We start from the raw sequence: 15,483 nt of genomic DNA, 5'->3' as shown, positions 1-15,483 counted from the left end.
TGGAATATCACACAGCCATCAAAGGTGACATAAGGAATTTATAGTCACGCAGAAAAATTTTGACATATTATCTAAGAATAAGAAGTACATGCAAAACCATATTTATAATATAGCTATATTAGAAATAACAACATATGCTCAGATCAGCAAGCTGGAAGAAAAATACACAAAAACTGTTAAGTGGGATTGTTTGTACTAGAAGCATGGTTACATTTTTATTCTTTTCCCCTTACTTTTACAGCTTTTCTAAATTTTCTTTTTTAAGCTTGTGCTATTTTTATAATGGAAAAAAAGTGTAAAAGAATACAGTTGGTTAAATTCACAGATGGTATTTTATTCTTTACATGTAAGTTACCCCACCCGTGTCTCTTAAAGGTCTGATATTGAAAGAACATCATTATCCAAAGTGCATGTATGAAGCCACGAATTGGTATGAATACAGTTTGTATACAACCTGAGGTATGAAAAAAAGTGCTCTATATATGTAATATGAATTGTAATGCATTCCACTGTCTTTTATAAATAAAAAAATCATTTACAACCAAAAAAGAAAGGTGGCAAGGGGTCTGCTTCTGTGATGACAGTCCCTGAAGAAGTTGACTTAGAAGGAATGGTACCCACAAGCAAAATGAGGTATTTTCAGGACACAATAAAAAAAAAATCCCCATTACGATCATGCCAATTATGGGCTGGGGATGTAGCTCAGTTGGTAGAGCGCTGGCCTAGCATGCCCAAAGCCCTAGGTTCAATCCCCAGCACCACACACACACACACAGACACAGACACAGACACACACACACACACACACACAGATGTCAATGAGGAATGAATCTTAGCAGTAACCCTCATCCAACCCAGGACTGCAGTGGTGGCCCTGGGGGTACAAATCCCTCCTACCTTTTCCAGCTGGGATGTGCTCTCCTCATAAGCCTCCTTGAGCAGGTGGTGGGCCCTGCTGAGGTCTCCCTTCTTGTATGCGGTGTGAATGTCTTCTGTCCTGGGGGACCGTGCTGTGGAGTCCCCGCCTGTTGCAGACAGCTTGCTGCCCATATCCCCGGCACCTGCATGGGAGGAAGCACACACACTGTGTCACTGTCACTGCCAGTATGCTCAAGAGTGACTGGAGATGACAGCAGAGGGATGTGCTGTCCGTGACATAATTCTGGGGGCTGCAGGAAGAGAAAGGATTGCCCTGAAGTGCTGTCGTCACCAAACTTCGTCACACTAGGGACCTGCTGCCCTTCAGGAAGAGACTTTCTGGGGCTGGTGCCGAAGCCAGGCTGTCTGCTCACCAGGCAGTTGAGCACAGCTCTGGGGATTCTGCCGTGAGTCTGCCACCTGGAGCCACTCCAGAGCCCAGGGGAAGCTGCCTGGTCTGGGGCTGCTGGCTGACTTCACAGACAGCAGGGGAGGAGCAGGGGCTTTGGGGGGAGAGCAGGTGGCCCAGACAAACTGCCCCACTGCTGTGTCATTCTGAGGGTGTGGAAATCTATAGGCTTTCCCAAGCCCCTCCTCCCTGTCTAGAAAACCCCACAGAGGCACAGGACTTAGGATCTGCAGCACTCACTTCACTCCTGCCCCTGAACAAATAGGGCACGCCATGATCTTGGGCAATTCCCTGAAACTCAGAGCCTCCAAATGTGATCAGACCAAGGGTATGACTGGCCCAGGATGTCCCTAAGATGCCCCCTGGTTCTGTCACTCTGAACTGAACTGTGGCTCTTCAATAAAGTATTTCTGTTTTCTAACAGTGGACCCCAAGGGAGGAAGGTACTGGGCTGCTCCAAGCCAACTGAGCACCTACTGCTGCTTGGGAGGAGAGACCAGTCTCTAAGAAAGCTTCAGTGCCGCAGGGACATTTGGTGAATGTGGACACTAACTGAGCAGCTGGGACACTGTTAAAACCCTGCTGGGTACTGAGACAGAGAAGTACGGCCCCTCCCCTGATCAATGTCCCACTCTAGAATAGAGGTTCATAATTAGGTGTCTATGGGACCACAAAGGATGACAATTAAACTTCAGAAGTTCCCCAGATATCTTACAATGTACACAAAATTCTCTCTCTCTCTCTCTCTCTCTCTCTGTGTGTGTGTGTGTGTGTGTGTGTGCAGTTTTCTCTCATGAAAAAATTCAAGGCTTTTACCAGATTTCTCAACAGGTCAGTGAACCAGGTCAGTGAACCAGAGTTAGAGCTTTCTCTCTATAGATGTTGCAGGAAAAACTCTACAGAATGAGGACTCAAATTCTGATTGTGTTGAGTGGGAGCAGAAATAGGAAGAGAATTCTATTCTATTAATTTTTGGCCAAGTTTGCAAAGCCAGGAAGAGACAAACTGAGCTGGGGGTAATCAGTTCCATCGTTCTGCTGTCTCATTGAAGAGATGAATAAAACAGGCTTTATCTTTTTTTTTTATTGGTTGTTCAAAACATTATAAAGCTCTTATTTCATACATTAGATTCATACATTAGATATCATATTTCATACATTAGATTCAAGTTGGTTATGAACTCCCAATTTTACCCCAAATACAGATTGCAGAATCACATCGGTTACACATCCACATTTTTACATAATGCCCTATTAGTAACTGTTGTATTCTGCTACCTTTCCTATCCTCTACCATCCCCCCTCCCTCCCCTCCCATCTTCTCTCTCTACCCCATCCACTGTAATTCATATCTCTCCTTGTTTATTTTCCCATTCCCCTCACAACCTCTTATATGTAATTTTGTATAACAATGAGGGTCTCCCTCCATTACCATGCAATTTCCCTTTTCTCTCCCTTTCCATCCCACCTCATGTATCTGTTTAATGTTAATCTTTTCTTCCTGCTCTTCCTCCCTGCTCTGTTCTTAGTTGCTCTCATTATATCAAAGAAGACATTTGGTATTTGTTTTTTAGGGATTGGCTAGCTTCACTAAGCATAATCTGCTCTAGTGCCATCCATTTCCCTGCAAATTCTATGATTTTGTCATTTTTTAGTGCTGCGTAATACTCCATGGTGTATAAATGCCACATTTTTTTATCCATTTCTACAAGAAATGCCGTTGGGATTTTGATTGGCATTGCATTAAACCTATAGAGAACTTTTGGTAATATCGCCATTTTGATGATGTTAGTTCTGCCTATCCATGAACAGGGTATATTTTTCCATCTTCTAAGATCTTCTTCTACTTCTCTTTTTAGGGTTTTGTAGTTTTCATTATATAAATCTTTCACCTCTTTTGTTAGGTTGATTCCCAAGTATTTTATTTTTTTTGAGGATATTGTGAATGGAGTGTTTTTCCTCATTTCCGTTTCAGAAGTTTTGTCGCTGATATACAGAAATGCCTTTGATTTATGCGTGTTGATTTTATATCCTGCCACTTTGCTGAATTCATTTATTAGTTCTAGTAGTTTTTTTGTAGACCCTTTTGGGTCTTCTAGGTATAGAATCATGTCATCTGCAAATAGTGATAATTTAAGTTCTTCCTTTCCTATTTTTATGCCTTTAATTTCTTTCGTCTGTCTAATTGCTCTGGCCAGTGTTTCGAGAACTATATTGAATAGAAGTGGTGATAGAGGGCATCCCTGTCTTGTTCCAGATTTTAGGGGGAATGCCTTCAATTTTTCTCCATTGAGAATGATGCTAGCCTGAGGCTTAGCATAGATAGCTTTTACAATGTCGAGGTAAGTTCCTGTTATCCCTAGTTTTTCTAATGTTTTGAACATAAAGGGATGCTGTACTTTGTCGAATGCTTTTTCTGCGTCTATTGAGATGATCATATGGTTCTTATTTTTAAGTCTATTGATGTGGTGAATAACATTTATTGATTTCCGTATATTGAACCATCCTTGCATCCCAGGGATGAATCCTACTTGATCATGGTGCACAATTTTTTTGATGTGCCTTTGTATCCGATTCGCCAGAATTTTATTGAGGATTTTTGCATCTAGGTTCATCAGAGATATTGGTCTGTAGTTTTCTTTCTTTGAGGTGTCTTTGTCTGGTTTCGGAATCAGGGTGATGTTGGCCTCATAGAATGAATTTGGCAGAGCTCCTTCTTTTTCTATTTCCTGAAATAACTTGAAAAGTATTGGTATTAATTCTTCCTTAAAGGTTTTGTAAAACTCCGCTGTATACCCATCCGGTCCTGGGCTTTTCTTGGTTGGAAGTCTTTTGATTGCTTCTTCTATTTCATCTATTGTTATTGGTCTGTTTAAGTTGTGAGTATCCTCCTGACTCAGTCTGGGCAAATCATATGACTTAAGGAATTTATCGATGTCTTCACTATCTTCTATTTTATTGGAATATAGGTTTTCAAAATAATTTCTAATTGTCTTCTGTATTTCTGTAGTGTCTGTTGTGATATTGCCTTTTTCATCCCGTATGTTAGTGATTTGAGTTCTCTCTCTTCTTCTCTTCGTTAGCATGGCTAAGGGTCTGTCGATCTTATTTATTTTTTCAAAGAACCAACTTTTAGTTTTGTTAATTTTTTCAATAGTTTCTTTTGTTTCAATTTCGTTGATTTCCGCTCTGATTTTAATTATTTCTTGCCTTCTGCTACATTTGCTGTTGTTTTGCTCTTCCTTTTCTAGGGCTTTGAGATGAAGTGTGAGCTCATTTATTTGTTGGTTTTTCCTTTTTTTGAGGAATGACCTCCAAGCGATGAATTTCCCTCTTAAAACTGCTTTCATTGTGTCCCATAGATTCCGATATGTTGTGTCTGTATTTTCATTTATCTCTAAGAATTTTTTGATTTCCTCCTTTATGTCTTCTGTAACCCATTGATCATTCAGTAACATATTGTTCATTTTCCATGTGATGTAGGATTTTTCCTTCCTTCTTTTATCATTGATTTCCAGTTTCATTCCATTATGATCAGATAAAATGCATGGTATTATCTCCACCCCTGTATATTTACTGAGGGTTGCCCTATGGCATAATATATGGTCTATTTTTGAGGAGGATCCATGTGCTGCTGAGAAAAAAGTATATCCACTTGATGATGGTTGATATATTCTATATATGTCAGTTAAGTCTAGGTTGTTGATTGTGATATTGAGTTCTATAGTTTCTTTATTCAGCTTTTGTTTGGAGGATCTGTCCAATTGTGAGAGAGGTGTGTTGAAGTCACCCATAATTATTGTGTTGTGGTCTATTTGATTCTTGAACTTGAGGAGAATTTGTTTTATGAACGTCGCAGCACCATTATTTGGTGCATAAATATTGATAATTGTTATGTCTTGTTGGTGAATGGTTCCTTTTAACAGTATATAATGTCCTTCCTTATCCCTTTTGATTAATTTAGTCTTGAAGTCAATTTTATTCGATATGAGGATGGCCACCCCTGCTTGCTTACGAGGACCGTGTGCATGGTATATTTTTTCCCAACCTTTCACCTTCAGCCTGTGTATGTCTTTTCCAATCAGATGTGTCTCCTGGAGGCAGCATATTGTTGGATTTGTTTTTTTAATCCATGTTACCAGCCTATGTCGCTTTATTGGAGAGTTTAAGCCATTAACGTTTAGAGTTACTATTGATATATGGTTTGTACTTCCAGCCATGTTTGATTATTTATCTTCTTTTTTTTTTTTTTTTTTTAATTTAGTTTGTTTCTCCATGGTTAGCTTTCCCCCCGCCCTCTGTCTTTATAGAGGCACTTCCCACTGATGGTTTTGGTTATTGTTTTTCATTTCTTCCTCGTGTAGTGTTTTGCTCAAGATGCTTTGCAATGCTGGTTTTCTGGCTGCAAATTCTTTTAGCTTTTGTTTATCATGAAAGATTTTTATTTCGTTATCGTACCTGAAGCTTAATTTTGCTGGATACAGAATTCTTGGTTGGCATCCATTGTCTTTCAGTGTTTGAAATACGTTGTTCCAGGATCTTCTCGCTTTCAGCGTCTGTGATGAAAAATCCGTTGTTAACCTTATTGGTTTACCCCTGAATGTAATCTGCCTCCTTTCTCTTGTAGCTTTTAGTATTTTCTCTTTGTTCTGTATATTGGATATCTTCATAACAATGTGTCTTGGCGTTGGTCTACTGTGATTTTGTGTGCTCGGTGTCCTGTATGCATCTACAATTTGTATATCCGTTTCCTTTTTTATTTCTGGAAAGTTTTCTGTAATTATTTCTTTCAGCAGGTTACTCATTCCCTTGGTTTGAATCTCTGTACCTTCTTCTATCCCGATGACTCGTAGGTTTGGTTTCTTTATGTTATCCCATATCTCTTGGATGTTTTTCTCGTGGTTTTTAACCAGCCTTTCTGAGTTGGCTAGGCTCTTTTCAAGATGATATATTTTGTCTTCATTATCTGATGTTCTGGCTTCTACTTGCTCCACTCTGTTAGTGATACTCTCAATTGAGTTTTTAATTTGGTTTATCGTTTCCTTCATTTCTAGAATTATTGTTTGGTTTTTTTTTATAATCTCAATCTCCTGATAAAGATGCTTAACTTCTTCTTTTATCTGTCTATGTAATTCATTTTCAAAGTGTTCTTTCACTGTTTGGATTTGCTGTCTCGTATCTTCTTTAAGGTTCCATTCCATCTGTCTAAGGTATTCCTTGAGTTCTTTATATGACCATTTTTCTGCTGACTCTAGGTCCTCCTGAATATTTAGGCTGTCCTTCATTGTTTGTACTCCTTTTCTTCCTTGCTTTTTTATGCTGCTCATGTTACTTCTTGTTGTGTTTGACTGCTGAGTTACTGTTTACTCTTATAGATTTATTTGATGCTTGAGAGGAAAGATATTAGAAGGGAAGGGAAGAAGTCACTAAAGAGAATGAGAGTAGGCAGGTAGAATTCAAGGAAGGGGGAATAAGAAAATTGAAAAGAAATGAAAAGACAAAAGAAACAAGAATAACAAGGATTAGATAATAAAGAAAGAAAGAAAAGAGGAGAAAAAAAAATTTTTAACAAAAATAATAGTGATAATAAAAAATGAAAATTAAAATTTAAAAAAAATAATAATAATAATAAAATAAAAAAATTAAAAAAAATAGAAACATTGAAAAAAAGTTAAAGAACAACAACAAATAAAAATTGAAAATGAAAGAAAAAGAAGAAAAAAAAAAGAAAAAGAAAAAAAAAAAAAAAATGATAATAATAATAATAATAAATGCAGTCCTAGAGTTCTATTAACTTCTCTTCCAGTAGGTGGAGCTGTGCCCACTGGGCCAAGCTTCTCCTCTCAATAGGTGGGAACCATTCACTGTGCAGCAGCTCTTTCTCCTAGACTGGGCGGGTCTCCAATCCTGAGTGTCTAGGGCCTTGTCTTGTGTTTCCTCAAGCCAGGCCGTGCTCACCTGTGGCGCTCACCACAATACTGGCTACACGCCAGGTCTGCTGCTCCTGGGAGCCCTGTTTTCATGAACACCTGGGCTCACTCTCCCTGTTTGCCTCCCTCAGACCCTAAGTTTGTAGAGCTTGGGGCTGAGATCCCCCAGCGAATTTGCTTGCCCTCCTGTAGCCACGCCCCCGGTAGCTGGTGCAAGAGACCTCAGTTGTCAGCACTGGTGGGAGCGGTAGCCGGGAGTTCCGCACTGCGAGTCCCGCGCCACTCCTGATTCCCTCGGTCTGGTTATTGCGTTCACAGGAGAGCTGGGAGTGGCCCTTAAGTTTTCCCTGCTGTGTGGAGAGAGATGACTAGGGGATTACACACCTGTCGCGCTGGTTTCAATGCAGTTATCTCCTCCGCCCGTGACGCCATTTCTCTGCCATGGTTATATCCCATGCAAATGGTGACCGTTTGTTCCCTTTGCCGGGTGACCAATGCAACGGGTGGGTCCTGACTGTCTCTCCCAATCCCCGTTTCAGTCCTGTGGCCACTGCCTATGAAGGCTCGGTTGGCTTTTACCTCTGTAAGTTCCTAAGGGCCGGCCAATTATTTCAGCGGGATCGTTAGTGCTGAGTCACACGAAGCAGGCGAACCGGAGCTTAATTGCCTCCGATTCGGGCTCTGTGTGTGTGTTCTGAGGGGCCCAGCCTGTACACCCCAGATCCACGTCAGCTCAGCATTGCCTAGTGATCCTGAGCAAACAGCATTTAGACAGTTTACGGCTCCCTATGCCCGCGCAGTTGAAGATGTCAGAGACTTGATCTCTCTGCGCCTGCCACCATGTTACATCTCATCAATGATATTCATGTTGCCCTTACAGCTTCCTGGTATAAGCAAGTTCTTGGGATTATACAAACTGCTGCTTCTGTTTCCAGTCCAGATTTCTAGAAATGAAACCCTGCCGCCGTCGCCTCCCACGCTCACGAGCGCCGCGCTTGTCTGCGACCGTAGCAGAGCCGCCCTGGCCTCCGCAGCTCTTCAGCCCGGTGCTCGGCCCCTGGGGCCCAAGCGGCTGCCGCCGCGGCTCTCCGTCCCCCTCCTCCGGAGCACGGGTCCCCTGGCAGGGGGGTGCAGAACGACCCCAGAGCAGGCTCTGCCCGAAGGTGCAGCGGCGAACAGGCCACCGAGATGCTCGAGGCTGCAGTCCAGCCTTCGGAGGAGGACAGGGCTCAGCACGCAGCCCAGCTCCAACCTCTAGGTGCGGCTGCCGGACAGTGTATACAGAGCCATCAAGACAGCAAGCAGAAAGCAAATGGCGGCTTCCGCGGAGTGGATTTTCGACACAGAAACCACAGCCCCGCCAACAATCCCAATCCACAAACTCTCCCTGTATAAAAAATATTCAAAAAAAAAAAAAAGAAAAAAAAGGCGGGGCGCACTGAGCTTTCTTTGCCTCGGGTACTTACAATCCACTGATGATTACACATTTAGCTTCTCCGCCCGGATCGAAGCGAAAGAGGAAGCAGATGGGAGCAAAGCGCCCGCGGCTCTGAGCAGCCAAGCGTCTCTTTTTCGATTTCTTTGTTCTTCCTGCTCCTTGGCAAAGTGGTCCGCTACAGATTAACGGTGAAAGGAGCTCTAACAGACTGTGCGAAATCTCTATTAAAGCCGCTGCTTTGAGCACCACGCTCAGCACTTCAGCAACCCCCGTACGCAGCGGCCATCTTCTTTCAAAACAGGCTTTATCTTGTCTTTTTCTTTCTAATGTAAATACTGAGTTGATTCCAAACACATGCATCACAAAAGTAAATCACATAGTAGCAGCTAGCATTTGGAAAATTAGAAAAAAATTTAATTTATTTAGAGAAGAATATGCTAAACTAGGATTTTAAATGTCTCCCAAAGCCCTTTGATAAAGGCTTGGTTCAGACACTGGTGTTATGTGGAGTGGTGGAGCCTTTAGCAGGTGGGGGACTAGTGGGAGTTCTTAGGTAATCAGAAACATGCTCTTTTAGGGGATTTGGGGAAACATCTCTTCCTTGCTCTCTCTTTGCTTTTTGGCTATAAGGTAAGGTTTTGCTTCACCATGTGCTCCCTCCATGATATGCTGCCTTGCTACAGGCCCCAAACAATAGGCCATTCAATTATGGACTGACAACTCCAAAACTTTGAAACAAAATAATGCTTTTCTCTTTATGAGTTTTTTTTTTGTCTTGGGTATTTTATCATAGTGATGGAAAACTGCTTAATGCACCAGAAAAATGACAAGCTTAGAAATAAATTTAGCAAAAGTCAGGAAATATCTATACACTGTAAAGTATTGCTGAGAAGAATTAAGCAAGAACTTTATAAATGGGAAGACTTCTAATGTTTGTGGATTAGAAGAATGTTAAGATGTCAATTCTCCATGATTTCATCTATAGCCTTAATTTATACCTAACATTAATTCCATTAGGCTTTTTTTTGGTGCAAAAATTGACAATCTGATTCTCAAATTCATATGTAAATTTGAATAACCCAGAATATTCAAACAGTCTTGAGAAAGAAGAAAGATTGGAGAATTTACAGTATCTGGATTCAAGGCTTACTGTAAAGCTATGGTAATCAAGACAGTGTGGTACTAGTATAAACTAACAGCTTCATGGATAGAAAAGAGAGTTAAGAAATAGACCCATCCTTGAACATACAACTGATTTTCAACTGGGGTACCAAAGAAGTACAGTGGGAAGAGCAACATCTTTTCAACAGATGGTGCTGGTATAACTGATCATCCTCTTTGAACAAAAAGATCCCTGTCCCCTGTTTTCACCATACATAAAAATTAGTTTGAGATGGATAGTGGCTACATCTAATGGCTAAAGTCACAAAGCTCCTAGAAAAGCACATAGGAGAACATGATTTGAGAGGAAACAGTTTCTTGGATAGGTGCTTTGGTTTGGGTGTGGTTTGAGTATCCCCCAGGGGTCCTCTAAGATTAAAGGTTTGTTCCCCAGGATGTCACCATTGCAAGGTGGTGGAGGCTTTAAAGGTTTGGGATGCTTGGGAGCTTCTCAGGTCGTTGAGGGTGTGAAGAGGGTCATTCCTATGTGACCCCTGGTAGTTCTCATAGTCCAAGATGTGATTGCTTGTCTGATTCTGTATGCACTCCATCATCTGCCATTCACCAGGAGTCCTTAACATACCTGACCTGATGCAGGGACTTACACCTCTAAAACTGTGAGAAAAACCTTTTTTTTATCAATTGCCTGTGTCAGTTATTTTACTATAGTGAAGAAAAACCACCACCGTGAAAGGAAAATTGCTGAATTATTCTTCATCAAAATTAAAACATCAGCTGATCTAAAGGTACCACTTAAAGATGAATAGGTGAATTAAAGACTGGAATAAAATACCTATAAAATGTATGTCTGAAAAGGAATGGTATCTACCGTATAAAAACTCCTAAAACTCAATAATAATAAAAACAAGCCAATTAAAAATGGGCAAAGATATGAATGGTGGAAGATATTCAAAGGGCTCAATATTGTTAGTCATCAAGGAAATACAAATTAAAACCATAATGTGATACCATGATACTCCCACCAGAATGGTTAAATTTTTAAAAAGACTGACAGTATTGATAAGGATAGAACAACCAGAATGCTCATGTTTTATTGATTAGAATGTAAAAGGTTACCACCACTTTGGAAACAAGTCTGGTGGTTTTAAAAAAAACTAAATATATACTAACCCTCTGAGCCATCAATGCCATCCTTAGATATTTATAAATATACACCAAAAGTTATACAAGAATGTTCAGAGCAGTTTCAGCCATAATATTTCCAAATTGTAAATAGCCCAAGTGTCCATCTATAGGAGAACGGATTCAACAAATGTGGTACAGTAACTATTCCACAATAAGGAGGAAATGACTGACAGGAATCTCAAAACCATACTGCTGAGTGAAAAACCATGCATGAAAGTGATGCCATTTATATTCTATTCTAATCTAGGTTGGGGGAAAAAAAAACCCAGAAGAGTGGTTCTTGTGGGCAGGGTAGGCAGTGACATTTTTCAGGGAGAGGGGATAAGTACATCTTCTGGGTCGATGACTCCAAGTCTTGGTGGAGTTTGCATCGCACAGGTGCTTTTCTTGTCAAAACTTGTTAAAAAGTCCATTTAAGTTTGGTGAATTTCACTTCACATACATCTTACCCCAAAACAACTACAAAAATATCAAACATTAGTCAATAATATGCCTACTCAAGTATATAAGGTTGAATTACACAGACACTTGAACCTACTTTGAAATGCACTAAAAATGAGATTGCAAACATGTGGGACAGCAACTGTAGAACATGTTTATGGTGCGCCATGTGGGGGCAGATCTGTGTACTCTGGAATTCCATTCTTTTTTTTTTCTTTCTCAGTTTTCAACTTTATTCTTTTAATATGTTTTGGTCTCCAGAATGTCCTAATTTTAATTAAGTTCAATTTGTTACTTTTCCTAAATCATGAGTCTCTTTTATGTCTTATTGAAGAAATATTTACCTACTCTGATGCTATAAATATTCCTCTAATTTTTCACTTAAAAGCATTATTATTAACAATTTACATTTAGGAAGTGTAACTACTTGGGAATGAATTTGGTGGAGTGATCAAGGTTAGTTTTTTCATTATGTAGATATTCAGTAAACCAACCACCATTTATTAAAAAGACTCCCCTGTTGATCCATTGTAACGCAGTGGCAGCTAAATTAATGTACAAATGACAATTTTCCTGTGGCTCTGTTTCTTGATTCTTTATTCTGTTCTAATTTTTCCAGTCTTTGGTCAGGACCATATTATCTCTTTAGCTCACCTCATTGTTTCCCTTCTTTCTGTATTTTTTGGTTCCTCAAATTCTCATTCCTGTGATCCCTCTGATATCTTCATGAACTTGCCTCCCTCCCCATTCTCGAGTTTTTATATATTGTTCTTAGCAGGATGGTTGGTCTCTCAATTTTCTCCATCAAAACTTAAAGTGGAATCCTAGAGCCATTGTTTTAAAACAGATCAGATTGTATCAGTCCTCCAGTAAAAATCCTGGGAAGTCTGTCATTACCCATAGAGTAATATCCAAACTCATACCAAGTCCCCAAAGAAGTCCCCTGCCTACCTTCCTTCCATCTGGTACCATTCTGTGTCTTGTTCACTATTTTGCTCAGTTGGTGTTACCTCTCTCTGGGGTGCTTTCCTCAGGAACGTTTTATTATTCAGATCTCAGTTCAAATGTTATTTCTTCCCAGAGGTTTTCTCTGATCTATCATGGTAGTATAATCCTTCCTTGCCCACCCCTTTAGTGTCACATCACCTGACTTTCTTTTCTTTCTTTTTTTTTTTATTATTTATATATAACAGTGGAATGCATTACAACTCTTATTACATATGTAACTAGTTCCATTCTTTACTATGTTTTTGAAATTTTTCACAATACCATATTTGGAGGAAAGGTGAGTCATAATATCATATCCTAAATAAGACCTGCCATATGACATACAGAATGAGCTCCACTACAGACCCAGAAATCCTGCTCTGAAGGAAGGCAGAGCCATGCTGCTTACAGAGGGAAAAAGTCCTTCTTGCCAGGATCTTAACAATTCCCAAAGCCGTGGTTTGCACTAGTTCCCAGGGAATTTTTTGTTCTGAAAATCCATGAAAATGGATGGTCACCAGACAATTGGGGTTATTCCTCAAATGCCAGTGGAGGGTTACAGGGTCTGTGTGGAGATTACCAGTTTCTTTGGCTGGGTATTTTTGGAAAGAGGAACCAGGAGAAGGCTTAGTGTGAAGTGGTAATACATGTGCATGAAGCAGTTTTGCTTTCCTACATGCTTGGACAATCCCCATAAATTATTTATGGTCAGAGACCCTGAGACATCTGAGAGCAGACCAGAGGGAGAGAGGCCATTAGCAGAGGCGAGAAGGAGGTAGAATCACCACAGCATCCTCCATCAGAAGGGGGCACTTAATTATGTCATGACTCATCTTTCAGAATTAAACAAATATTCTCCTTATTTAGTAAAAAGCAAGTGTATGTGTGTATGTGTGTGCATGCACATGAGAGAGTAGGTACAAACTAATCTCTTCTGTTTGGTTTAAGAAAATAAATACAAGTGAAGCTCAAGTGAAGGGACATTGTGAAGGTGGGACTCAGGTCACATGCAGGTCACATGGTGCATGTGAAATTTACAAGAGTGATTTAAAAATATTGCCCGTGTTTGTGGAGTAAATGACATAATAAGAATCTGCAACTTGCTCAGTTCTCTTTACATTGTTCAATGTTGTGTTTTTTTGGTTTCAAATCTGACTTTCTTAAATTGTCTGGACACCACACGGCCACCCTCACTGATCCTGTGAGCTGGAACTCTAGTCTAATCAAATTGTTGGAAGGACACAATGGGGCTGGGAAAATACCAGTTGATGTGCAGGCATTTAATCTGTGCGGCCAATCTCATTTAATTTTAAGAAATCGTAAAGAGAATGGTTAGCAAACCAAACCAAACCAAAATCCCCCCAAATTCTAATAGTAAGCATTAAAGATGGGCTGTGGGGAATTAGGAACAAAATTAGGAAAGACTTTTCTTCTTAATTTTCCAAATTATTTATAGTGGAATCATAACACTGCTTTATTGAAAACTAAGAAATCACACAGGTAAAAACAAACACATCCTCATTGATAAAGCTAAATAATGCATAACTATATTACAAAAAAGGGCAGAAACTGCTCCTTACCAAAGTCAGACATCTTCTTTCCTTGGAGGAATATAATTTCATAGAATTTTTCCCCCCAAATTCTAGTTTTGTATCTGAGAATTGGTTACTTTTGATTTAAACTTTAAACCCTGGGGAATGGATTTATACTATTCGAGATTATTCAGGTTTTTACACTTATTTAAATTTAGTTATTTGTACTTACTCATCAATTTGTCCAAATAGATTCTTTTATGCCATAGCACATCACAGTTCTAAATATATTCCTCATGCAGATTTAAAATTCATATTAAAGCATATAAACCTCCCAGACTGATTCTATTTCAATGAGACATTAATGTTCCAAATAAGTAGCAAAAACCACAACGAAAATCATAGTAAACTAAACGTTAGAATAGTTTAGTTGCAAATTTTTAAAAAATTCCCTTTTTTGTTTTATTATAATTCGTGTCACTGTTTTCCTATGTAGCAATTAAATTTTCAAACACACACACAGAGAACTACAAATGGGATTCCCACTTGCTTTTAATGCAAACTAATATATTTAACCAAGTACTTACTTAAGTAAAGAAAGAGAAGGATGAACCAAAAGCATGGTTCATTTTTTAGTGGTGCTCCTTGTTTGATTTTAGTAGAGTCAGAAGTATGAACCAGTGAGAGAAAAATCTATATGTAGATTTTAATGTAGCAAATGGCTAGAGTTATGGACATAGTACATAGAGTTAGTCGAGAATACAGAAACATTTACAATACACTCTGGGTGAATAAGTGCACTATTCTTGGTTGATAATAAATGCTTGACTTGGCTATATCCTGGTACTTCAATGTGCTAGATGTGGAGTAAATTAAAGTTCATTATGTGAAGAAGTATTTTAAAACCTGTACAACCAGATTATCATTTTGTCCTTGATAATCACTTTCAATTTAGCATCCCATTTATAAATAAATACTTCCAGTATTTATGTTCCATTTAGTCAGCCATTTCAAATAGAGATGAGTATAGTTGCCAATAACTCAGTCTCTAAAGACCATTTCCTTAATTCTTGTTTTAGGAGAACAAATTATTCTGACTATAGAAATTGCTCTTTAATCTTTCATGATTTTGAGGGCAATAAGGAAACAGAATTATCCAGATATAATAGGGTAACTCTTGACTATAGGAACCATGTCACTTATTGCAATAGCTCAGTGTGCTATTCAAGCAGACCCTGAAAGACACCTCCTTTGTCTGTCAGTCTCTGAGAATGTTCTGTCCTGATGTCATCCTCACCTTTTCTTCTAAAACAGAATTTACTAAATCATCTCTCCTAATACAATGATTGGAATAAACTTCTCTATCAACTATTTTACTCTACAAATGCACAGCAATGGAGAGGTGATAGGAAAGTGGCTTTAATTCTGTTAAGTTCTGACTTTGGCTGTGTGTGTGTGTGTGTGTGTGTGTGTTTTCTCTCTTCCCCATCAAAAAAAGTATGTACAATGGAAGACAAATACT

The 15,483-nt window shown here is 39.3% G+C and overlaps 1 protein-coding gene across 2 annotated transcripts in view; it reads right to left on the bottom strand.

Moving 5' to 3' along the window:
* Window positions 1–15,483, bottom strand: part of Lrrk1 (leucine rich repeat kinase 1) — a 161,970-nt gene that overhangs the window by 97,691 nt on the left and 48,796 nt on the right. For both annotated transcript variants that reach the window (XM_015493131.2, XM_048790365.1), the window contains one exon: window positions 898–1,061. In XM_015493131.2, the coding sequence (XP_015348617.1) occupies window positions 898–1,061 (164 nt within the window). The remainder of the gene's footprint in view (window positions 1–897; window positions 1,062–15,483) is intronic.

This window comes from Marmota marmota, unplaced genomic scaffold, assembly GCF_001458135.2.
Source record: "Marmota marmota marmota unplaced genomic scaffold, marMar, whole genome shotgun sequence".
NCBI classification, from domain to species: Eukaryota; Metazoa; Chordata; class Mammalia; order Rodentia; family Sciuridae; genus Marmota; species Marmota marmota.
The sequence above is the reverse complement of the archived record's forward strand: the minus strand, read 5'-3'. Positions and strand labels throughout refer to the sequence as shown.